This window comes from Calypte anna, chromosome 7, assembly GCF_003957555.1.
Source record: "Calypte anna isolate BGI_N300 chromosome 7, bCalAnn1_v1.p, whole genome shotgun sequence".
Lineage (NCBI taxonomy): Eukaryota > Metazoa > Chordata > Aves > Apodiformes > Trochilidae > Calypte > Calypte anna.
Window position 1 is genome coordinate 38781797 of NC_044253.1, and position 25470 is coordinate 38807266.

General features: G+C 40.7%; 1 protein-coding gene across 2 annotated transcripts in view; it reads right to left on the reverse strand.

Annotated features, from left to right (window-relative positions):
- The window catches only part of HIBCH (3-hydroxyisobutyryl-CoA hydrolase), a 41296-nt gene extending 21554 nt beyond the window's left edge, over positions 1-19742 (reverse strand). For both annotated transcript variants that reach the window (XM_030453952.1, XM_030453953.1), the window contains exons 1-6: positions 19493-19742; positions 18507-18549; positions 17621-17761; positions 16257-16341; positions 15340-15420; positions 12682-12734 (exon numbers count right to left, since the gene is read on the reverse strand). In XM_030453952.1, the coding sequence (XP_030309812.1) occupies positions 12682-12734; positions 15340-15420; positions 16257-16341; positions 17621-17761; positions 18507-18549; positions 19493-19524 (435 nt within the window). In that variant the 5' untranslated portion in view covers positions 19525-19742. The remainder of the gene's footprint in view (positions 1-12681; positions 12735-15339; positions 15421-16256; positions 16342-17620; positions 17762-18506; positions 18550-19492) is intronic.
- Between the last annotated feature and the right edge of the window lie 5728 nt (positions 19743-25470).

The window sequence follows — 25470 nt, forward strand, 5'->3', positions numbered from 1 at the left end:
CTGCAGTTGGGTCTATTCACCAGTCCAGCCCTTTCCACATATAAGTCTTGATAATGTCTTTATTAAAATATACTTTGTCCTGCACTGTCAGAGTCCTACTTTTCATAAACTCCAAATATACCTTAAAGCTACTGCCTTCCTTCAGACTTCTCCAGGATACTAGTGAATTAACACTTCCTATGGTGATTCAGGCTTGGTTTTTAATCCAGGTAATTTATCTTAATGCTGGCCTGAAACTTCTTTTTTTCCCACTGACAGCTGAGTTCTTGGATTTTGTAAAGGGTACTTACAGGATGAGACTAGAGGTTCAGGTGCTAAGAAATTAACAAGCAGTCAATTTAAATTTAAATTTAAACCATCTTTCTGTAGGGTTTGTATTTAAGTTAATCAAAACCATAGATAATAGGAGAAATGGTGGTCTGATGGTGTGTACCTAGAAACAGACTGGCTGTGACAGTGTCTGGGTACAAATTACAGATTTATTACTGCATGGATATTAAGATTTTAATGTTTAGATTCAGCACACCTCCTGGGGACATGTAATATCACAGGCAGTTTGGGTTGCATTCCTCAACAAACTTCCTAAAAAGCCAGGATGTTACCTGAATCTGACTTCCCCTGCATATGCTTTCCTCCTGAATGTCATATTTCAAAAGTACATATGGAAAATGTACCATTTGTTTATCTTTTTTTTCTCATGATGAAGGAAGAACCTTATTAAAAGGGTTTTTCTAATGAAAGGCAAGGCTCAAATTACAAATAGGTGGAGAAAGGGAATACAACTACTGCAGATTTTAAAAGTTAAGCTGTATTATCTTAAAGTGAGGATGATTCAGATGAGTAAATCAGAGAACTCATCACATCAAGGCAAGTTATTAAGAAATTAAGGACCACCAGAACAAAGAACCATAAAGAGCAAAATAATAGACCCTTTCTGAATGACATACATCAACATCTGGTCACATCCAGAAAAGCAGAACCATAAATCACATTTGTCTCTTTATTAAATAGCTTCAGACTGTAAGTGAATCACTGCTGAGGAAAGCACAAGTGACAAAATAAAAGCAATACAACCAGAAAAGGCCTTCAGGAATGCTGCTTGTACCATCTTCACCAGGGTAATAAAATACCCTGCTGTTCAAGCAAAAAAATTTGTAAATAACACCAATATTTATACTGTCTGGAGTGGAAGTCCTGTTGTAACAGTTGACATCCACTGATTAATTGCATGAGAATGCAGCTCCTGGTTTAGAACCACAAAGAAATGTGGCAATCAACAGACAAGCTGAGGATAACACAACAGAGGGTAAATATAGCTGAATATAGATGTGTCAAAATAGCCAAGGTGCAGCTCAAATGTTTTTAAAAGCATTGGTTGGCAAAGTAAGTGGAATTAAGGAAGCAGCAGGAGCTTATAGCTATGCTAGATCAAAAATCACTGATGAAAGAGCAGCAACCCCTGAATCCAGACACAGCAAACCTTGAACTGAATCAAAATTAATCTTCCTTCAGCATTAATGTCATGAGAGAGCATAATCCATTTTTTATCTGTAGATGCTAACAGACAAGATGACTTCGTGAGCCAGAGCAGTCCAAATCAGTCTGGACTAAGAATATCACTTTCTTTAGCTGCTGACATGTAGGAAACTCTACAAAAGGGTTTGAAAAATATCATTAAAGACAGTGCTTTTCGTGCACTTTTCAGTCGCTTGAAAGTGAGTGAAAAGTGTGGTATTTTAAAATGTAAAATATTACTGTGACACATAAATGAAATATAATTTAAGTATAAAATATTTCTATTCACAGACTGATTACATATTACAGATTCTCAGCCCAAATATCTGCAGACATACAGGAGTGCAACAACCTGACTCGAGCCAGGTGATCTGTAATAAGAGATAATGTTCCAGTCTTCTGCTCATGACCCCTAATTAATTATTTAAACAAATTTGACCTGGAGATCTCTAAAAGCTGCAGATGTGGTGCTGGGGGATGTGGTTTTGTGGTGGCTTTGGCTGTATGATAGGTTAAGTATGATCTTTTCCAACCAAAACAATGCTGTGATTCCATGACAACCATCATTTAGGTCAGGTTCTTCCTCCAGTGAAACTTGGAAAAAAAATACTAGGATGTTCTTGGGCACTTGCTACAATGAGTGCCTCTTCCCAACAGAATTTAGATTGAATTGTTTTGTTTTGATTTATTTACTACCAGGAAAAAGTTCTCAATGATCCCAGACTGGTTTTATGAGGGTAGTTCTGAGCAATAGCTGCATACACAGCAGGTTGAACAGCTTGCTCTCATGGTCCAGTCAACCACCATCAGCAAACTAAAACTTCTACTAAGAGTTACTGCTGATTACTCAGAATTTTCTGAACTAACTCATTTCCAGAATTAGGAATGTTCATTCTCCTTGTTCCTTTTTTAAAAGTATTTATTACTTTCCAAGACTTATATTTAGTAAGCCTGCCAAGCTCTCTGGCATCAACAGCTATATGTTAAAAATACTCTTTTATGCCAGAGTAGAACTTTTTATGGACACAAGATTTCTGCTGCAACAGAAAGAGGAGATTTAAGAAGACTCAGATCTGAAAAGCCTATAGGAAAAATAATGAGTGAAGAGTGAAACTTTGTCTAGAGTTACATCCCATTCTTTTTCTTCTCCCCAGTGTTTCCCTATATATAACTGGCCATGTATTCAGGAAAAAAGAGAGTAAATTTGGGATTTTATTATTTCAAACATTCTGCAAGACAAGCTCTGTCCCTTTGTCCTTCTCTGCCACCTAAAACTGGAGCCACATCAAGAAATCTGGATGCCCACATTATCTGCAGAGGGCAGGCAGGAGGGAGGGAAGGTGTCTCAGCTGCTTGCAGCAACATGTAACTAAGCTTTTGGGTTTCATCTTAAAACTGCACAAACACTTCTTGTTCTTCAAGGCAGGCACCTGCAGCAGAACTTTATTTAACCAGGGGCACAGCTATTTGGGGTGAGAGGGCTGAACTGAGGGGATTTTGTAATGATGTCCTGTTTCTTGGGAAAAAGTGCTTTAAAAGTATCAGAGATAAGAAGGAACTCAAGGAGAAAATGAGCATTCAAATTCTTCTAGAATTGAGATAAATTAGTAGAAATATGAAAGGATGGAAAAGCAGGCAAAGATAATTAACTTCAGAACTTTTTGTCCTTCATCTATAATAAAGGAGAAGAGGGGGGGAAATAATGAGAACTCCCAATTTTAGAAGAGGCATCTCCATGAAGGCCTAGAATTAGAGGAAAATAGTGGAATTTTTAGAATGAAAGAGTCTGATGTTAAAAAAAAATCTGTCCAGAAGCCTGCAGAAATCCCTGCAATTACAGCCAACAGTGCAGGGGTAGGAAAGCTTTCCTTGAAGCCACAGATAAAACCTCCTTCAAACATACACAAGCCTCAGGGGAAAAATAATCTAGAAAATGCAGCTTAAAACTTCAGCTTTGGTCTCAGAGAAGACAAATTTTGTTTGGTCTATGATGTGATCTAAATGTCATTGCACTGAGCAGGAACACAAACTCTGCCATTCCAAAATACTACCTGCAGCATGATTGTATGAAATCTGCTTTTTCTGGGTGTTAAATAGCGGCACCCATTCCTGCACAGAGTGTAGATTAAACTCCTACAGAGTGTGGATTCTCCCCTAAGAAGCCAGCCTGAAGAATCACAGATCACAGAATCATAGAACTGGCTGGGTTGGAAGGGACCTCAGAGCTCATCAAGTCCAACCCTTGATCCACTCCCGCTGCAGTTCCCAGCCCATGGCACTCAGTGCCACATCCAGGCTCTTTGGAAAGATCTCCAGACACGGAGAATCCACTACTTCCCTGGGCAGCCCATTCCAATGTCTGATCACCCTCTCCAGAAAGAAATTCTTTCTCATCTCCAACCTAAACCTCCCCTGGCACAACTTGAGACCCTTTGTGCCCTCTTGTCTTGCTGAGAGTTGCCAACACTCACCCTGTGCAGGGCCACCCTGCTCCTCAAATCAGCATTTTTAATGCTTGTGTGGACTGAGGATGATTCTAGGTTATATTAAGAAGTTGTAGTAACATTTTTTTCTCAAAAGGTTGGGCTGGGACCTGTTGTAGATGACAGCAAAGGAGGCAGACACGGGTAGGGCTCAGAATTTCCTACTTGCACTCTGAGTGATGTAAACACTTTGAAAATACAAAATATGTCTCTCAAATCAGTATTTTTTCTGCTCTTTTTAAAATATACCAAACATTCTCAATTAACAGATTTCTTCCCCAAACTTAACTAGCTTCTAAAAACAAAAACAAACAAAACAAAACAAACACCAAAAAAGCAACTCAGTCCCTGTAGATTTGGGAGAGGAAGGAAGGAGTTTAACTTACTGCAGTGATACTGCCCCATCATTCAAAATACTTGTTTTCCAGACAGTGCTTGATGATAAGCCCTGAGTAACACCCCACACAAATCCTGTGATTCTGTGGTGATTTTCCTGCCTATGTCAAGAGCTGCTGATGTTCTAGTCCGATTAGCTACAAAATGAAATGCACCATTTGTCCCCAGGCTCCCAGCCAGGAGCTTAGCAGGCAGACCAAGGGGCCAGCTGGTAAAAACACTGTAACAGCAGCAAAGAGAGAATCCTTTCCCTCAGCAGTGTTTCCAAGAGCCCGTAATACAAAAAGCTAAGTGGTACACAAGTCCCCCTCCTGCTGATTGGGTTGCAACAGTTGGAAAAATCTGTATTCTGCTTTACAGAATGCTGTCAGCTTTGAAGCATTCATTGGCAACAGGGAGAGAGAGAGGGCGAGAGGAAGAGAGAGAAATGGAAAGCAGCTTATCTAGGCTTAGCGTGACAATTGCTTTTACTTCAGGGCAGATTTTAGAGCATAAATTAAAATAAAACCAAAGATGTCCTTTGTTAAAAGGGGAAAAAGAATTCGGGGGAAGTGTCATCAAGCACTGACATTTCTAAGTTCCAGTTTCCTAGCTGTAAAAGGGAGAAAGGGATAATTATGTCCATTATAGTATAGAAGAGCTATGCCATGTAAAATAATAATTTTTCATGACCTTTCATATGCTACAGTTAGTCACTCAAAGTGCACAATATGTATATATTTATGTTAATAACTAGTAAGGAGAAATTCTGTGGCCTGCAATAAAATTTGTGCCACACGTGAAGCAATAAATGAAAAGCTGTTGGTTCTGTGAGCAAAACCACTCGTGCACATTTCTCTAATTGAAAGTTGTATCCCAAGTGGGCAAAAATGTGAGATTTTACTGCTGTGGTTAATTGTAACATTTCCCAGTTTTTGAATGTCAGCCTCAAATGCTGCCATCTGCAACTCTGTATAAAAGCTATAGAAACCAGCACACCCTAAACCACAATAAATTAAAAAAAAAAACCAACCAAAAACCATGATGGAAATACATATTACAATGTGGGAGGAAATAGAATCATAGAATCATAGAACTGGCTGGGTTGGAAGGGACCTCAGAGCTCATCAAGTCCAACCCTTGATCCACTCCCGCTGCAGTTCCCAGCCCATGGCACTCAGTGCCACATCCAGGCTCTTTGGAAAGATCTCCAGACACGGAGAATCCACTACTTCCCTGGGCAGCCCATTCCAATGCCTGATCACCCTCTCCAGAAAGAAATTCTTTCTCATCTCCAACCTAAACCTCCCCTGGCACAACTTGAGACCCTGCCCTCTTGTCTTGCTGAGAGTTGCCTGGGAAAAGAGCCCAACCCCCCCCCGGCTCCAACCTCCTTTCAGGGAGTTGTAGAGTGATGAGGTCTCCCCTGAGCCTCCTCTTCTCCAGCCTCAACACCCCCAGCTCCCTCAGCCCTTCCTCACAGGAATTCTGCTGGATCCCTTCACAGCCTCCTTGCTCTTCTCTGGACCTGCTCCAGCACCTCAATCTCCTTCCTGAGGGGCTGAGGGGCCCAGAACTGGACACAGGACTCAAGCTGTGGCCTCCCCAGGGCTGAGCACAGGGGCAGAATCCCTTCCCTGGACCTGCTGGCCACGCTGTTCCTGAGCCAGCCCAGGATGCCATTGGCCTTCTTGGCCACCTGGGCACACTGCTGGCTCCTCTTCAGCTTCCTGTCAATCCAGACTCCCAGGTCCCTTTCTGCCACTCTGTGCCCAGCCTGGAGCTCCCCATGGGGTTGTTGTGTTGAACCTCATCCCGTTGGGATCATCCCAACTCTCCAGTCTGTCCAGGTCCCTCTGCAGAGCCCTCCTGCCTTCCAGCTGATCCACACTCCCCCCAGCTTGGTGTCATCTGTGAATTTGCTGATGATGGACTCAATCCCCTCATCTAAATCATCAGTGAAGATATTGAACAGCACTGGGCCCAACACTGATCCCTGGGGGACACCACGGCCGCCATTTTGGACACCACGGCCGCCATTTTGATGCAGCCCCGTTCAGCACCAGTCTCTGGGCCCGGCCCTCCAGCCAGTTCCTAACCCAGCACAGGGTGCTCCTGTCCAAGCTGTGGGCTGACAGCTTTTTCAGGAGGATGCTGTGGGAGACGGTGTCAAAGGCCTTGCTGAAGTCCAGGTAGACCAGGAGCCTTCCCCCTGCCATTGTATTTTCTGTGCCCGAGGAGAATCAGAAGACACTTAACTTACGTAGCATTTATGTAGCAGCTAAAATTATTGCAGCATGTCATAATTTTACTTCTTTTCCCTGGAGACTGTCTAATAACATCTCATAGTTCAAGTGGATATCATCATGAAGTAAAGCAGTTGGTTGTCTTTACACTTCCCACCTTCCTCTCTCAGGCTTCAGTCCCTCCAGCTGCACATGTTGAAATATCACTATTCAGTCATTTAGATGATTTTAACTTGGGTTTTTAGAAACAGGCTCACAACTTCTATTTAAGTACTTTTTATGGAAAAAAGAGCAGGTGTGGTAATCACAATGGGTTTTTTTCACCAGTCTGCAGAGCCAGGCAAGTGGCTCAAAGAAAAATCTTTGTAAATGGCCCAGAGAGCAAGGGCAGAACCCTTCCCCTTGTTTCCTCCTCCCACCTACTGCAGTCCAGCTGGTTCTAACTCAGAGGCTAACTCACAAAGCCTTATTTATTAATTTAACTTGGTTTTTTTTTTTAAGTCTGCAGCAGTAAGAAAGGTTAATTATTCCTTATGCTGCTTTGCTCCTGACCACATAACATCAGGCAACCAGAAAACCCAAATAATTCCATTTTACAAGCACCTCCTTTAAATTCAGCATTGATGTTCACTTTTTGAAACATATCTGGGAAGAAACAAGGACAAAAATGTTATCTGCAAACATATGCCAGGAATTCTACATACATGTTGGTAGGGAAAAGAACATTCCTAAAGAGTTCCAGCCACACAATCTGGGTAAAAATGGGACAGCTATTGCTCAGCTCCAGCTCCTTTGAGTGTTGGAATTTGACTAAAATGCAAACCTACAAGGTGCATGTGACACCACTACTGATTTATTTGATAAGAACTACTCGTGTTAATGAGAGCTGCTGACCAAATCCTGCTAAAATGTAAGTGTAGATATTTGGATCTATACTGGTAGAATCCCCATGGTACCTATAGCAAGCCTCTAATAACAATGTTGAAGAAAACCTCCTGTTAATTGAGCTGCTGGAAAGTGTTCTCTAAGTTTCTAGTCTCAGTAAACTCTCTTCAACCATTACTATATATCTAAAAACTCATTTTCTTGGATGACTCTGGTCCAGATTTGTCAGAAAACTCCTACACAGGCAATGCCACACGAGGTAAGATAGAGACATGATAATAAACAACCAAAATATTACGTAAACAAAATTCTGACTGGATATCTTCCCCTTGGTAACATTTCAGTTTAAGCAGTTTAGAAAAATACAAGGTGCAGCTGGTATTTTGAATACTGAATTAGGAACTTTTAAAGGTATTTTTCCTATTAAAAAGAAATACTTTTTTTCTAGCAAAGTAAGCATGAGAAGAAAAAAGTTACAGTTGAAATGAGATGCAAGAACTACAAAAATAACTCCTGAAAATACTCCTGAAAAGTGACTTTAGCTCTCCTTGTAAAGAATTCCTTTACTATAGAAGCTGGCCTTCTTTTCACAGAATTCTATTTATTTCTATGACTGAGAATTACTGCTCTTAGGTACTAATTCCTGAAAAGATACCACAACTTCATAAGATAACCTTTGGAGCAAACTCCTCCACAGCTTGCAGCTTCTTCTTGTGTCAGAACCTCAAACAGCTAAGAAATAAGCTAACATGGGGTTTTTTTTTTTCATTTAGGGCAAGCATGGGAAGTAAGCCAACTCCTACTGTCATGTGCCAACAAGCTCTTTTGGGCAATGTACATCCCTAAACATACACAGAAGTACAGGGGATATTTAAACAAAAGACAAAGATCACAAAACCAAGCCAACAACTACTTTAAAAAACTGCTGATTGATTTCACTAGCACTTAATTTAGAATTTTTCATGTCAGGCATTTACTTGAACCTGCTGAAGAACTTTGCTACCAAGAAAAATTACACAGGTGATGTAAATCTCTAGCAAAGTCTCAGAACATTATTACAAAGAGTTAACATTAGATGATGAAATAATGATTTCTAGAACTGACAGATTACTTTGGGGGAAGGTAAACACCTTGAAGGGCAAGACCCAAATTCAAAACCATCTCCCTTTGGAGTTTAGACAGTAATTAACAAAATGAACTACACTTCAGAAAGTAAAATCAAATGAAGGTTACAAGTATGTTTTCCATGCATTTATCAGGGTGTTATAGAAACCATGAGCTTAATACAAATACATAATGCAGTGATGTTGAAAAAGGAAAAAAAAAAAGGTATGAGGGCTGAGGGTTCCCACCCAGCCCACATTCAGTACACCTGGGAAGCCTCAGCAGCTTCAGGTGGTGGAGCTATAAAAGGCCAAGCCAGGTGAGACAGCACTCAAGTTTCTTGAAGGAGGAGGTAAGGACTGGGTTGGTGTTTTTTCTCTGTGGTCTTTGAGGAAAAGAGGAGCTCTGCAAGCCTGACTCTTGCCAAACAAGTTCTGTTTGAGGAAGGCTTTGAAAGTGGTGAAAGGTAAGTGATAAGAAATGTGGTGTGACAGAACTCGTGTCATACAAGGAGAAAAGGCTCAAGAGTAAATCTCTAAGAATAACTGGAGTGGTGTCCTCCTGATGCTTTGAGAGGCTGTTTAGTGACCTCCTTGTGACAGAGTCTCTCTGTAATATGTGGAGGATAATTATTCTGCTCTACTTGGTGCTGATGAGTCCTCCAGCTGAAATGTTGTCTGGTCCCTGGTAATGAACTGTAAAGTAAATAAACTGGAGAAATTCCAGAGGATTGCAAGTAGAACAAGAGACTTAATCTCTAGAAAAGGCTGAGTAGCTGTCCTAATCCCTATTAAAGAGAGATGGTTGAGAGCAAGGAATGCAAGAATCTCAAAATATTCTTAGCTGTGAGTAAGAGGAATATATTGATTACACATATTAAAGACTTAAGTTGGACACTAGGGAATCTTAACTTGAAAATAAGCACTTAGGTGGGATATCAAGCAAAAACAGAATTCCTGCTGTTAGAATTCTGAAAGCATAATGCAAAAATCTGCTCAGCAATCACCTAGATGAATTTAATCCTATTTCAAGTGCTAAGGAATAATCCTGAGGCTCCTGTCAGCTCTGTACTTCTGCATGGTTTAAAACTTCACATATTTAACATTACAACCTGAGTGACTAACATAGACTTAAACAGTACTTTCAAGTGACTATTAGAAAACAGAATTTTTTAAAGATAGTAACTTAGAATAGAATAGAATTTTTTAAAGTAAGTAACTTGGATGCAGACTCTCAGTTTAAGTAAAAGTCCTTGCCTACAAAAACCTGCACTCCTAGGTACAATGGCAAAACTCATGGAAAGCCCCTCATGAACCCAAGGACTTAGTCAGCAGGTTGTCTTCTCATACTGGCAGCTGCTAAATTAAGTTAAAATCTTCCTATATGACATTATAATCTACTTGCCCCACAGACAATTCTTCTTTTCTCATCCTAAAACTCAAAGCATTGATTGTTAAAGCAAGAAGCATTAACACAATGCATTAATTTTTATAAATCCATAACCTGCTAAAATAAAGTCAGCAAATACACTGTGTAAAAGTTTGGACTAAAAGGATTAAATCCTGTATTTAATTGTCCAAAGGCAGGAATTGATACATAAGAGCAACAGTCTTTACTCATCAGTAAAAACCCAAATGGTTTAGAGCTTCTTTTGGCTTTATTAACAATTAAACAGCTAAGCATTCAATAATATTTGACAATAGACCTGAAATAGCAACAAATTGCTTTGCAGAAAGGACAAAATTGAACACTGAAACTGATAGCCACAAGGCTACTGCATGTCAATAAAAGATTGGGTTAATAGAGAGGGGAGTATGATTGTTGATGGTTGTTTGGCACAGTGGTTCTGAACTAAAACCTAGAACAGGGAGCTTCTGAATCATGCATGCTCTAGAAAATAGGATACTAAGGAAGAGAATACTATGTAGATGGAGTTACAGATTCTTCCCTAGACTAAAAACAATGTACTTCTGTTTTGGCACCAAAGTTTTAAGTATGTTTCATATAAAATTAGCCCACCAACCTGGACCACATAATTAACTTCTAAAGTCTGTGTCCATTATTATTAATAATTTTCTTTTCTTTTTTTTTCTTTCTGTCAAATATTCCACTTGAATTCTAAGCCAAATCATTTAAAAGTCACCAATCAAATCTGCCTGGTGTATATTATTAGGCCCTGAAACAGGCTTATTAATCATTTTAATCTGTTAGATTATGTGAGACAGTAATATATTTTGTGCCAAAGCCCTGTTTGAACCATATGTTGGACTGAGTTTATAAAGCACACCTCTATTTATCTACAAAAAAGTAGGGAAAAGTTTGGGACTTGCCTAGAATCAAGAAGCACAAGATTAGGGTCTAATTTACAGACAATATTAAAAATAGGGGGGTTATGTAAGTGTGTCTAAATCCTCTACATTTCTTGTCTATTGTTCTAGATACTTAATTTCAAGGAAGTAAAAAGCTGTGATAGATCTCACCTAAAACAGTCTGAACAGTTTTTAGCAAGGTTGAGAGGAGGTGCCCAGTGCTCCCTTCAATCTACACCCCTTAGCAGTAAACGTGGTATTTATAATTTGTTTCACAGTTTTTAGTAAAATTCAGTCATCTTGTGTTCATCAAACACACTTTTAACTTGAGCCCACTGTTTTAAGTACAAAAAGATGCCTTTATACTGAGTACCAAGTTGTGAATAGCTACAGGGGTGCAGAACACAAGCTCCACAGCCCCATCTGTTGGCTAATTAAGCTCCAGAAAGGCATCTACCAGCCAGCAATGCTGAAGGGTTTTGTCTTTTTCATCCAGTTCCAAGTTTTACCATTGCATTTCTGTGATATCTGTTCATCAGTAGCAACTTTCACTACCTATAACAACCGTGTTTCTAATATGCTTTTTGATTTAAAGTAGTTTTACATGAGAATGATGGAGCCCTCTGTGCATAGTGCTGGGTTTTTGAGCAAGGTTGAGATTGACGTGCCTGAGTTTTCATTCATAGGTAAATGGTATATAGTGAAATACAGAGGTGTATTTAAGTCCAAGCAAAACCCACGCCCTCCTAAAGCCAAAGAATTTAATATTTATTATTTTTTTTAAGGCCTTTACCTAGCTGAGATCTATGGGGTGGGTAGCAGAAAAGCCAAGGGTAAAAGAGCTATGGCATGTTCAGATCACAAGCTGGAAAGACCACAACTAAAAGAGACCAAATGTAAAGGGAAGAGTTGTGAGAGATAATGGATCATGTAGCATTCCATTTCTTGTAGCTTCTCTTTGACAAGTTTAATTTAAATAGACTGTAAGCCCATAGCATTCATGGGTGAGAAAACAATATAAACCTCAGTGACAATCTGACAGAGGGACTTGAGTGTCAGACTCCTTGTTCAAAATGACTTAAGATTGCATTCCATTCCCTGCTATCATGCAAATATGTCCATCAGATGTCAAGCTGAAGAGAACAGCATTTCAGTGGCTAGAAAAGCATGGTACTGCCTTTTTAATTTAGAGCCAACAACTGCTGAAACAAGTACTAGGCACTAAGTATAACCAGCAATGTGATGGGAGTCTTCTCCAGGTGCAACCTTGAGGGGTGGGGAGGGCCAGGACCTTCTCATTCATGTTTTAGGAGTACTGCAGAGGTGAGAAAGTAGCTGCATTTCCAGAGTATTTTGTTTAAAAATACAAAGCTGGTCTTATGAGTGTCTGTTGAAGTACAGCTTAGAATGACATTTTTCTATTGAATTTTTATATACTTTTATTTCTAATACAATTTGAGTGGAAAACTCTCAGCTCTTGTATGGTCTACAAACCCCCACTCTACTGTTTAGAAAACCTTTCTGAGGGGTTATTTCCCACACAGACATGATTCTGCTCAGTTTCTCAACACAACTGCCAGATCCTCAGAGAAAGGGGTTGCACTACCTATAAAAGAGCAGCAGAAAGAAAGAGAAAAAGGTGCAGATCACCTTAGCTGCTCCTGAAATATTTGAGAAGTTATGTGTGCACTTCATTCAACTCAAGTACAGAACATTACTGCAAAACAAATCAAATCAGGTAACACAGCAAGGTAGTTAACTCACCCCTCCCATTGTAATGCCATCAATAAGTGCCACATAGGGCTTCCTGTAAGTGCCTGTAAAAATGTAAAAAGAATTGTACATAATTATTTTTTCAGAAGACTGGGGCTGTGACTAACTGTATACATGACATTTCCTCAAGTCTTACTTCAGCAAAAGCAACAGAAAATAAATGGTAAATTAAGCAGTAAAACATCACCTGACAATGAAGGGGCTTCATGTAGTTCTTAAGCAGCTAAAAGGAACACCAGTTACTGACTGACTGCATTGAGTGTTGTAAAAGAACATTGTAAAACAACCATGTCAGGTTGGTTGCCAGGGGATTACCTGACACTGGAGCCACATCTGGCTATTCCAGTCACCTTTGTAGGGCACTAGGACACAACAGCTTCCCTTTCACCCCATCTCACACCCAGCAGTGTAACATGCTTGTGTCTCAGTGGTCACATATGTATGTCTGTATCTTATAGATTGATTTGTGTGCATATGTAACAGTTTAACTGGAAATCAGTCTTCTCTAATGACAGTCTCAATTATAATCTGGAATATGTAACAAAATTGCTCTGCTGCATTTCACTCACAAGTATGATCAGCTGTTTTGCATTTAGGGTAGCAGGGGAATGCTGATGAGCCAGGAATAAGCCTTTGCTTACAACATGCAGTTTTAAGCTTTTTAAAGGTCACTTACACTGTTGTTAGGAAAACAGAGTGAATAAAAGATGGGAAGAAGCTGCTAATGACACACATATCTGACAGGGCTGTATCCTGCTGATTTGTGTTAATGAGAGCATATTATCCTTGTTGACCAAAGTTGTGCAGCTATGTGTACCCTGTGCTCAGGACCAGAACTCACAAATTCCCTTTCAGCCCATCTCACACCCAGCAGTGTGCACAGCACTCCAGAACTTGGCTGCAAAGCCAGGTGCATTGGGAGGTTTCAGCCAAAGTGTGACTACAAACTACTGCAGTGCAAACATGTTGTGTCTTGCCAGCTCTGCTGGATGTTCCAGCCCTGATGGTGGTGCAGGCAGGTTGAGATGATAATGTCCTCAAGTGCCACAGTTATGGTAAAAAAAAAAGCACAGGCATCTGGGGCCTCTAGGAGGCATGAAAATAAAGAGCTGAGGCTTTGTATTAATTCTCATGGAAAGATGCAGAAGTTCACTGTGAATTAAACCCCTGCCTCATATTCAGTGAGGTCACAGTTGAATCATTGCTGATAAGTGTGTCTGCTGCACCAATGGTGCTAGCTTTTCTGCATAAATACAGGCCCTTGTTCGACCTATATGTTTGAAAACAAAAGCATTTTATTCTTTTGAATAAGATTCAAAACAATAAAAAAAAGAATTATTTTTATTTTTTGAGAGAAAAAAGAAAAAAAGAATTATTTGGAAAAAAAGAATTATTTTAATAGGCACTTCAATCCTCTGTAGTAGTCTGTAACAGAACTGCAGTTTTAGTTTTGTTCTTCCATGAACACAGAAGCTAATACGTGGGCTCTAGGTGCTAATCTTTGAATTCTTCCTATGGAAACATACTTTTCCAACAGTAAATGCTGTGAAAACAGCTTCCCTGTGCATTTTCAAGTTATAAAATACAAGATATAAAGAAATCTTTTTGGCAGCAGCCTCAGTCTTGAAAGAAGACCAAACTTACCAAAATTGCAGGCTTTGTAATTACCTGCATTATACACAGAGTACTTATCATTTTAAAGTAGATAAATAACAGAAGCTCAAACTTTTAGAATATGTACCCTTGCAAGATCTGAACAGACTAGAATAAGTTAGATGGAAAGGCCATACAACAATCACCTGCTCCAACTGCCACTCTAACATGAATTTTTTTCCCCAAGTACCTGAAACCTTAAAACTATTTTTCTTGATGAAGGCCAGAAAGGTGTAAGACAAACATGCTAAAGCTGGAAACTGTAAAACCATGTAAAAATAACTCTGCAGAAATTACTCTTACCCTGGTATTTATGCTCTTCTGTCAACCTAGGTTGATACGCAACATGTTCACCTCTCCTGTACTGGCTAAAATGTTTAAAAACTCAAACTGTATTAAAGTAGTTATAGAGAATTTTCTTCTCACCAAAACACTCAAGATTTGGCTTTCACCCTATAGAATTAATATCCTTTCTTGACATCCTTTACCCTGTCTTTGCTGTTAGTCATTTCAAGAATGCATTCTCCTAGGTTCTTTTCAAAAAACCAGTTAACTCCTAGCTTGAGTATTCATTTATGCAGCTCGTTTCAGTGGAAATCTTTGGCATAACTTGATCTGCTTTCTGACTGAATATTAATCATTTTGTGTGCATCTATTTCTATCTCAGGTCTTCTTTAAAGGAAACCAATGATATTTGGTGCAGAATGGGTCCTACAAAGATCCATAATGCAAATGTAGCTCCCCAGAACAGTGGGATGGAGTAAGGTAGCTCTCATATTAGCTTAAACAAAAGAAACAAACTCTATGTGCGAGGTAAATAATAAAAATAAATAAATATTTGGTCTGCTACACTACTGGTATCAAATTTGGTTAAAAAAAAAAAAAGTCACTGTTATTATGTTATCACTGCCATAGATTAGCAAGGAGGGGAAGTGAATTTACATTCAAAGCCAGTATTATAAAACTCCTGCCTTCAGAATTTGCTATTAAACATACCAATGGCATTGTTCAGGACATATTCTTGTCTGAAGAAGTCTTGTGCCAGTCTGTCTCCAGCTTTCCCTGCATCTGAGATGGCTTAAGAGAAGTAAAAAATGTACAGATAACTGTAAGTTGAGAGAAAATACCATAACAAGTAAAAAAAGAAATAATATCATGTCATAAGGTGGTATTTTTTTTTCCTTCAGTAACCCAACAGCAACTTCATCCTGCTTTATTTTAGTTGAGAAAATGTGCTCAGACTCTGAATATGAATGCAAGGTTTCAAATTGGAGTAAATTCTGTTATGCTGTAGACTTTGTAATGTACTTCTCCTGAAGGTGCAGTCCATTTTCTACTCTGTGCAACCCCTTGTCAGGTAGTCTTGTTTGTGATATTTTGTACTATTTAGAGCAGCCACTTAAAACTGATTATACTGAAGACTCTGAACACTAAAAAATGAGAAGTCAATTAGAGCAAAGCACAGTTCAACAATAACCTGTGCTGCTTGTTTACCCAAAATTTAAAACAGCTGCAAATGTTGACAGTTTGGAGATTTCCTACAGTAGTTACAAGAAAAAGGAAGATATATCCCCCTTGTCAGCTGTGTATCCAGCCTTCTCCAATTCAATCAGACACAAAAACCCCTTAATTTTTATTGTAAAGGAGTTGTCAGTCATGAAATTCTGAGAAGGATGTGGTGAAGAACCCTCTGTTTGGGTTGACTGGTATTACCAGTTATTAATAAACCCCCTAATTTTTAGTCTCATATAATGTTCCTGGCAAGTCAATAGCACCTGCACATCAAGGTTTTAGAAGAAGTCAGCACAATTTCTCACTGTTGTGTGGAAGCCTCTGTTGACCTGAGTCACAGTAAATAAAGGAAATCAATGTCACTGCCAAAGGTACATCAGATGTTTAACTGCAGTCCTTACCTTTGATGTCACCCCCAGCACAGAAAGCTTTTCCTCCAGATCCCTTTATAATTATTAGAAAAGTCTCAGGATCTTGCTCCCAAGTCTAAAAAGAAGGAAATGTTTCCACGTAAGACTAAAATCTGCAAAAAAAAAAAACCCTACACTGTCTCTGTTATTTTACTTTTTCAAAAAGCAAACCATACTTTAAAATAGTTTGTCCTAAACTGAAATGTGAGAGCCAAGGGGGCAGAAAGCAGAAAGCTGGGAATGTGGAAGATGTAATAACAGTGTTTTAGGCTAAATCATGGAAGCTGTGAAAATCTGAGATACATGGCAAGGAAAACAGCATTTAAATTGTGGATGGATTTTGTTAAAATGACTGCAATCAGGACCAAATCAAACTCTGCACAGGTATTTTGCTGGGTACAAAGTCTGTTGGGGGTGGGAGCTGAACTGGTACAAAGTTTCAGCAGTGGTGCAGCCACACTGAGAAAAAAGATGTCTTTCACACCCTTAAATTATGCTTTTATATCCCTTTTTCAAGAAAGTGTACCCAGATCTGAGAGAGATAAGAGATTTCTGTAAAACAGCAGCTGTGTTTAAAATTGTGCCAGCTTTTAAGGTTATGTTTCAAATAAAGCCCAGTACCCATCACCATAGATTAAGTATTTTTTTTTTTCTTTAAATGTTCTTCAAAGAATGCATGAACTTGCAGCACAGCCATCTATAAAGATACCAAAGGCAGGCAAACAACCCACAAGTACTGGTATTTGATAAGTTTGACTTTCTGCCTTTGATAAATAATATAATGAAAATAATTTAATTACATTTTAATAAATTAAATATATTTAAACCTATTTATAACCTTAACATTTCCCATTACTTCACTACCTGGTAGAAACAGCATTTCTAAACCCAAGCAGCTCTTCTTTGAGGAATAATGTTGACAACACCTTGTTTCCTAGTGATTTGTAGGGTTTATTTCAGAGTTGCAGCCTTTCCACAAAAGGTGTACCCAGTCAAGGGACACCAATATTGTATAGGTTGGAATCTGTGTGTGCTGACTGACCAGATGGGTACTGCCAAAAGGAACTTTAAAACTCTGAGTGCTGCTTGCTTTTAATTCAGTCCTGAGCTTAATACGTGTGTCTCCTATGTATCCAGATGCTAAATTTAACTTTGTCATTTTTTTCTTAGAAAGGAGAAAACACATTTAACTTGCTTGAAACTGTCTGGTTTTAACCCATTCTATATATATGATCTCATTGGCTAATGCATGTAATTTAATTCTTTAAATCAATACACTAAGAAGTGTCAGACTGAAGTCTGAAGCTGGTTTTGGATGACGTGTCTAGCAGACTGGTAGAAGCAGAGCTACTAACCTTTAGCTGTGAATAAATTTGCTGGCTCATAGAAATATTTAGTGCATTGAGAACCTTGGGCCTGTTCAAAGTTATTACTCCTGCACCCCCTCTCTTTTCCAAGAGCACTTCAGCTGTCGAGTCTGTATGCTGGGACATTTTCTGTAAATGCAAAAATAAAAAGATAAAGCAAATGTGATCATTTAGATACCTTGAGTAAGATACTTAAAAGAGTGTTTATGGAAATACATTCTCAGAACACACTGCTTAAGATCATAAAACCTGTATTTTGGAACTGTATGATTGATTTCCCACTGTACTTTGAGATTTATTTGCATTTTCTGGGTAGTTCTTTTGAAATCACTTTATGTTTTCATCCTTCAGAGCAATAACGTTCAGGCCAGTTTTTCTGTCACACTTTTGACAGTGACATTTGGGATCATTTAAAGGAAAACACCAAAAAACAGAAAAACACAAAACACCAAACTGTGGTTTTTTAAGATCTCATATTCTGAAAAAATTCTGATTCTCATATTCTGAAAATACCTGCAAAAATAAAAATGGTATCTCCAGGTGTCCCTGCTGGCAGCTTCACAGAGCAAAACCCAGTGTACCCCTGGCTTTGTCCGTCAATAACTTTTAATTGTGGAGAACAAATCATTAAACTAATTGCACAACTGATTTCAAACCTACAGTTGAATGATACTTAAGGAATACATGGAAGCTAGGATTAAAAAATTAACTGTAAAAGTAGGTTAGGCCAAAATGATTTAATTTACAGTGTAATAGAAACTTGTAACCAACTGCTCAAATCCATGGGCAATGTTATGCCTGAAACTGCATGTACTGTCTCAGGGGAGTGAAAGAGTCCCAAAAGCTTCCAAGTCACACAAAACCCTCTCCTTACCACATGTTGCAGTATCACTTGCAGTCTGTTGAGTGGTTTCAGCCTGAAAAAAAAAAAAAAAAAGATAGCTAAAACTGTAAGCCAGCTACATAGTCCCAGATAATCTTTAGGGTCCCTTCCAACCCCAGCCATTCTATGAGCCAAGTTTTGTGAGGAAAAATTCCTGAATGCAATTGTTTTAATTATTTTTTTTTAAATCAAGTGGCATTAGAGTACAATTTTGGTATTAAAACAGTTGGAAACTTCTTTGCTTGCTGGCAAAGAGGCAGCAGATACCACTTCTATGTTTGATTTCTGTTTAGGGGAACATGGAAATAATAAGAGAGTTTGGGGAATATACTTGCCATTTGGAAGTGTGTGTCTTTTAAAAGATCCACAGCCTCTTTTCTGGACATGAAATAGTAGCAATTTGGTTGTTTTTTTAAAAAAAACAAACACCTGTGAGCATTGTGCCATCTGCAGATAGGGTTTGTGTCTGCGACGTTTTGTGAGCCCCTTCCTCCAGCAGTGCGGCTGTTATTTGTTAGTTGTTACCTTTTCTTGTCATTTATTAGTTACTTTTTTGTTGTCATTTATCAGTTGTTACCTTTTTTTGTTGTCCTTTACCAGTTGTTACAGGGTTTCGTTCGGGAGCACTTTAACACCACCCTTTGTTAAGGCGTGCCTGGCTTGCCTCAACCTGAGGCAACTTTTGAGGTGATTTTTTGAGGTAATTTTTTTCCTCTTTCGCCTACACCAGAGCACAAAACGCAATTAATGTGTCCGAAGATCAGTTTTAACCAGCTGGAAAGCTAATCTAGGCCTAAATTATTAATTTATACCAGTTCGAAGTGGGGGGGGGGGGGGGGGGGGGGGGGCGTGTAGAACCGCCGAGCCTGAGGCCTGCGCGGGCTCATGGCGGAGCTGCCGGCGCCATTTCAAGCCCCTCAGGGAAAGGTTGGGGAATGGGGGAGAAGCTTGGGCGGCCACAGCCTCTTCCCCATTACCTGGGTAGCGGCTTCAGAACCCGGGCTGCCATGGCGAGGACCGGCGCGGTCGATCGCCGTCAGCGGGTGGGTCGGGCTGTGAGGAGGAGGAGGAAAAGGAGGGGAGGGTTGGGGAAGCCGCATGCGCTGTGCGTGTGGGGGGGAAAGGAGGGAGAAGAGGGATTTCTTCATCTTCACCCCAATATCGCTTTGTTGGGCGTCGTACGAAGAAGCTGGGGGGGTTCCTCGGCGACCCCCGCAGCCGGGCGCCTCCGGGATCCTCCGCCCGCCCTACCGCCCTCCCGGGCGGTAGGGCGGGCGGGGGATCCCGGAGGCGGTGAGCTGCCCGGTCCCCACCCCGAACAACCCTTTTTTCGGTCAAAATAGCGCCTGACAATGACTTGAAGGTTGTGAATAAAGCTGTTGGTCCCTTTCCCGAAGGGTTTTCCTTACCTGTGGTCCCGGTTGAAGGGGAGCTGGCTCCCCGGCCTGGATGAGGGGGTTGTGAGGGCATGAGGTGAGGTTTGGGCTTGGTAGGGATGGAGCAAATGTAGCAAATATCCCTGTGACTTCGCTTTCTGATCCTTGGGGACTGAAACTTAATGTTTTGACCAGGTGTGTGGTTGGTTGGTTGGTTGGTTGTAGTAAAACGTGTTTATTCCCGACCTCCCTATTCCTCCTCATCATCCACACCTGAGGCACAGGGCAAGGCTAAGGAGCTGCTCTGGGAATATATGGACACGATAGTAAGAGTCAAAAATGCTGAATTCACTCTTATTTCAGTACTTATGTCAAACCAAATCGATTTTTTTTATTATTATTATTATTATTTTCATTTCAGCTGGACACAAGCATGATGCTGATAGCACAAAGTGTGATGAACCATGCAGCAAATGACAATAGTGTATTAGAAATGTAGCTCCATCTTTTCCATGTAGCCAGGTCTTAGCACTGCCTGGCTTGAACCACGTTTGTATTAAAAAAAAAATAATCTCTTAAAAACCCTATAGAAAAAATATTTTACTGGGAAAAAAAATAAAATTCCCAGCTCTTGGAAGCACTTTTAGAGGAGTCCCCAGAGGGCAACCTTGCTCTTCATTTCAAGCAATGATTCAGCCTCTGCTTATAAGCAGCAGCTCTCAGGCTATATTAAATGTGGTTGTAAAAATCTTATTCAGACTAAATAGGCGTAAGAAAAGACAGAATACTTCAGAATTATGCAGTCACTCTTTTCAGTCTTGTACACTGTGACAAAAAAAATAGCTGAGAATAGGATACGAGGTGCATAGAGAGGGCATAGAGAGACTGCCTGCTGCAAACTAATTAATTGCAGAATTTATCCAGACTATTCAAACTTTTACCTGCAGATTATGTGATCATAAAAGATTCAGCCTATTAGTGTCATCTTGATTATATACAGCCGTATATGCTGTTTTACAGCCAGCATCATGCAATTGAATCTAAACCAGTCTAAATGACACCACAGCTGCCAAATCTGAAGCTTACTGCTTCTTACAAGCTGCCTTACTTATTTGGCATTTTTAAATTATTTTTGAGGATAACTCTACATCTCTCATCCAGACATAACTAAGTTATGGGGAGTTTATCAAGCTGAGAACATTTTTGAACTTCATGTCCTACATCTTTCAGATGTACATGAGGGGAACCTTTCTGTAGGGTAATTTTTTATTTATGGAAGTTAAGAAATCAGAGTGTGGAAGCTAACTTTGGGCAAGAGCAGGTGGAGGCTGTTTGAAACCCTTGTAAATCTCTTAATAAATGCCACCTGCACAGGGTGCACATGGCCAAGGTGGTGATTAGGACAACATTACAGAGGATGCCTGTTTCTAGAATCTAAAATAAGTCAGTGGTCTGATTCATCTCTTACTTGTGCTGATTTTAATCTGTTCCCTCCTCCCCCTATATTGCCTCCAAACCTTCACTATAAATAACAGTGTAGACCCTTTCTTTGTTGTCTTCCAGCTGTGTACGTCTGATTTAGAGCTGGAGTGGAGCCTACTCATTTGTAAACAGGTAACAGCAAGCATTGTCTTGCAACAGCCCCTGATTTCTTTCCACAGTGTTGACACTGAATTTATGCTTAATGATTAAATTCCTCTTTTTTTTTTTTTTTAATTTTTCCTTCAAGAAGAAGAGGTGATGACAGAAGAGCCATTTTTCTTGAGCCTAGCATTCTATTTAATTTTAAAACGTGGTGCTGATGGTTTAAATTAACTTACAGGGTTTTTTTGGAGGTGGGGGAGTGGCAGGCATTAGAAATTGTGATTTTTTTTCTCACAGACAACCATTTAGTGACTGAAAGCCAGTCCAAACAGTAACTTGGATATCATCCTGGTTTTTAATAGTTCTTCTGCACATATTTTCTGCAGAGTGGAATATCAAATTGAAAATATTTTCTATACAGTAAATAGAAGACTCATCTAAGTAGAAAGAAAAAAAAAAAAAGGAGTGAAAATAGTGGGGTCACATGGGAATAAGAAGAATTAGATGACTTTTAACCTGGGAGTTTATGGATAATTATAAAAAAAAAAGGGCCTCAGGAAACTGAATAACCCAGCCAGGGACTTGGGGAGTGTAAGTGCAATAGGCAGAAGGATAGACAGGTTGTAATTCCTCCCCTCAAAGAAATCTCCTGGCACTCTGCTCAGCAAGTTGGGAAAGAGAAAACAAACTGCAGACTGTAGGAGGGCTTGAGAGTTGAGCAGATGTTTTGGGGTTTTGTTTCTGGGGTTTTTTTGGTTTCTTTTCCACAAAAACATGAAACTTGAGGACGTGGGAGCTCTTGTGCACAAGAAAGATTCCAAGAGCATCTCAGCTGTGTTCATGCTTCCCAGATCCCCCTGATCATTAACTGCACCCCTCACACACTTGCCTTGAGAGCTCCCATGACCTGATAGTAAGTGGTACAAGTACTTCATCACACCATCTCTTCATCACATCACATCACCCAAACCTGCTACAGATTTTACCTTTCCTTTTGCTGCTCTAAGAGCGGGCATCTTAATTCTTTATGTGTGGCTACAGAATGCATCCTTACAGTGTATAGAGATGAGGAAAAACGAGGGTGTGAAGGCTTAAGGAACAGAATGAGGCAATGCCCAGCTCATCTGCACTGACAAGCAACCCTCAGATTGTTTTTTTCTTACTCCAGTCTCAGTGAACAGCAGCCTGGAAAACCTCCACAGATGACACGGGTTCAGATTTCCTTGCTCCAACCTAATATTGCAGTGGAGAGCCTTCTGCTGGCATCAGGCAGAGTGGATGTGGACTTCAGTGGAAAATTCATCTGCTTCTCCACTGTCTGACAGCAGTGAGCCTGACCAAGACACAGGAAAAGCCTACATAATGTGAAGAAGCAAATTTTTTTGCTTTTTGATGTGAGTAAAGCCCATGGGAACAGAGGCCCTTCCCCAGGACTCTTAGCCAGGCTGAGACTTTTCAGATTAATTCATCCACAGTAACACCTCAAGTCTTAGACTTGGGATGAGGGCAAAGCTAATGGCACGCAGGAGTTTCTCCTTTAACAAGGAGGCATCCATTAGAGGGGAAAAAAAAAGAAAAAAGAAAACCCACAGAAAGCCCCCATTGCTCTGTTTTTCTGCTTCCCACCCACCCTCCCCACCCCCCTGTTTTGGTGGGGGATTTTTTTCTTTTATTTTTTTTTTCCCCTTCCATGATTCCTTTTTTTTTTCCCCTTCCATGATTACTTTGCATCTCCTCAGTGGGGAAGCAGCAGTGTTTGGAAAAAGATGAAAGCCACCCCATCCCCATGCTGGGTGAATGAAACACTCTCCGTTTTCTTCCAGCCTCCAAGGGCAGCAGCAGGGAGAGCGTGGGGGTGGCTTGGGTGGATCAGAGCCGAGCTCCATCCACCCGTGGGTTCCTCCCACCCACCCACCCACTCACCCTGGCTTAGACAATCCACGGGCTCAGCATCCACCCTGCCAGTACCCCCGAGGTTAGACAGGACCCTGGGCAAACACCCTCCTACATCTTTCTTCCCTGCTGCCACAGGCAAGCTGTCACTCCTCTGGTCCAACCACCCTCCACCTACGTACAGAACCAGAACGGTACGGAACGCCTTCTCCCCTTCTCCCTCCTTCCCTCCCCTCTCCACGGGTGTCTTCTTCTCCTCAGCCTCTCGGAGGTCACCCCTGAATTTGGCTTGGAGACCCAAGCTGCTTGACACCTTTTTCTTTTTAGGAGGGCAGCTTGGAAAAGCTTTTGCTATTGTGTTTGCTTTTCATTTGCATGTAATTGCACATGTTCCACCCCTCCTCGGAGCACCCTCTCCTTCCCCTCCTGCTCTCGCCTTCCTTCCCACGCATCCAGCAAGGAAAAATGCTGCAGAAAAAACAACAACTGACCAGCTCCCAACCCTCCCACCTGAGGGGGAGTAGCACTACCGGCAGCACATTTCTCTCTCTTTTTCTCTCTCTCAGCTTTTTCAACACAGTTAAAAAGAGCTGTAGCGTGGGTGGGAATAGCTGTAGGGAGTGTGTGTGGGAATGGGGCCAGAGGAAAGTGAGGTTTCTGTTGGTAGGACAGTTCCAGTGGCCCCCCAAAAAATAAAAAAAATCATCCCCCAAGGATATCTTAATGCTGTCTTTGAGTCGATAACTAGTTTTTAAGGTTGAGCTTCTCAGATCTGGAAAGAATGAACCAGGGTTTTTGTTTGGGTTTGGTTTAGGTTTGTTTTTTTTTCCACCTGCTAATGCAAGTGATGGCACAGTGGCAGCCAGCACTGCTCACTGGGGGAAGCTTCAGAAGTCCACTTAGCAAACAGTATTTGTATTGCATCCCACTCTGTCATCCTCATGTCTCTGGCTCTGCTCACAAGGGATGTGCTTGGTGCTGTGAGTATCAGAGCTGCCTGGATGAAGGAAAAGGGAATGTGATTTTCACCCAGTGTGGGTCTGTATTTCAAAATACCATCCCCATACAACCTCTTGAAACAGCACTGTCCCAGAATATCAGTTAATTCACAATTTCCTCCAAATTTGTGCTTCTAGAAGGATTAAAGTCAAGCTCATTTATGTTAACAGGGAGTTCTTTGAGGTTCTTTGCTTGTATTACATGAAAACAGCAGTGGAGCTAATATAGGAAAACAAACCAGGTAAGACTGGTGGTACAGAGTGCAGAGGGCTACTGCTGTTTCTTCAGAATTATCTCTGGTAGAATCCAAGAGCCAAGGGTACAGAGCAGCTTTCAGGTTCTGGCTTGGTTTGACTTATCTGGCAGACAGGTTTTACAAAATGTAATCAGAATTAAAATTTCCCTGACTGGAGTTAGTTGCATGTATTCTTCTCAATCCAAAACTCTAGCCATAAATTAATTTTGATTAGATTTCTCACAAGCAACAGACTTTACATACATATAGATATACATACATAGTGATGCTGTCCCAGGAAGTGAGTCTGTAGTGATTCAAAGAGGTGCAATGACAGACAACTCATTAGTCTGGGCTCTCAAAATAGAGGTGATATTAAAACAAAATATTGCAAAAGCCATGCAGTTCTCTCTTAATGAGCAGAAAACTCTGACCTGATATTGGGATATTTTTAGCCCCGTGGGGTGGCTTTCTTCAAGGAAAAGGGGGGTGTGCTGCAGTGTGCAAGGCAACTTACCCTCCAGTCCAGGCACAGCAGTTTGCCAGACCCATGTCACAGAGCCAGGACAGCAGGGACAACCCCTGTAAGCAGGGGCCCCTGATTCCTGGTGCTTCTCAAGCCTAACTGTGTCTTCCTTCCTCGGCAGCTGCTGTCCCAGGAGGAGGAAAAGGCATCCTGTGCCTGCATCCAAGCTGCTGCTGGAGAAGAAAGCAGCAGCATCCAAGCTGTGTTGAAATGCAAGGCAAGGAGGGTAAGAGAAAGGAACTCCTGGGAAAGAGGATCTCCCCATTTTGGGGGGCTGCATCCTAAAGCACGCCTGGCCCTTCGGGACTTTTTCCTGTGGCCCTGGGGCTGTCCATTTCCCAG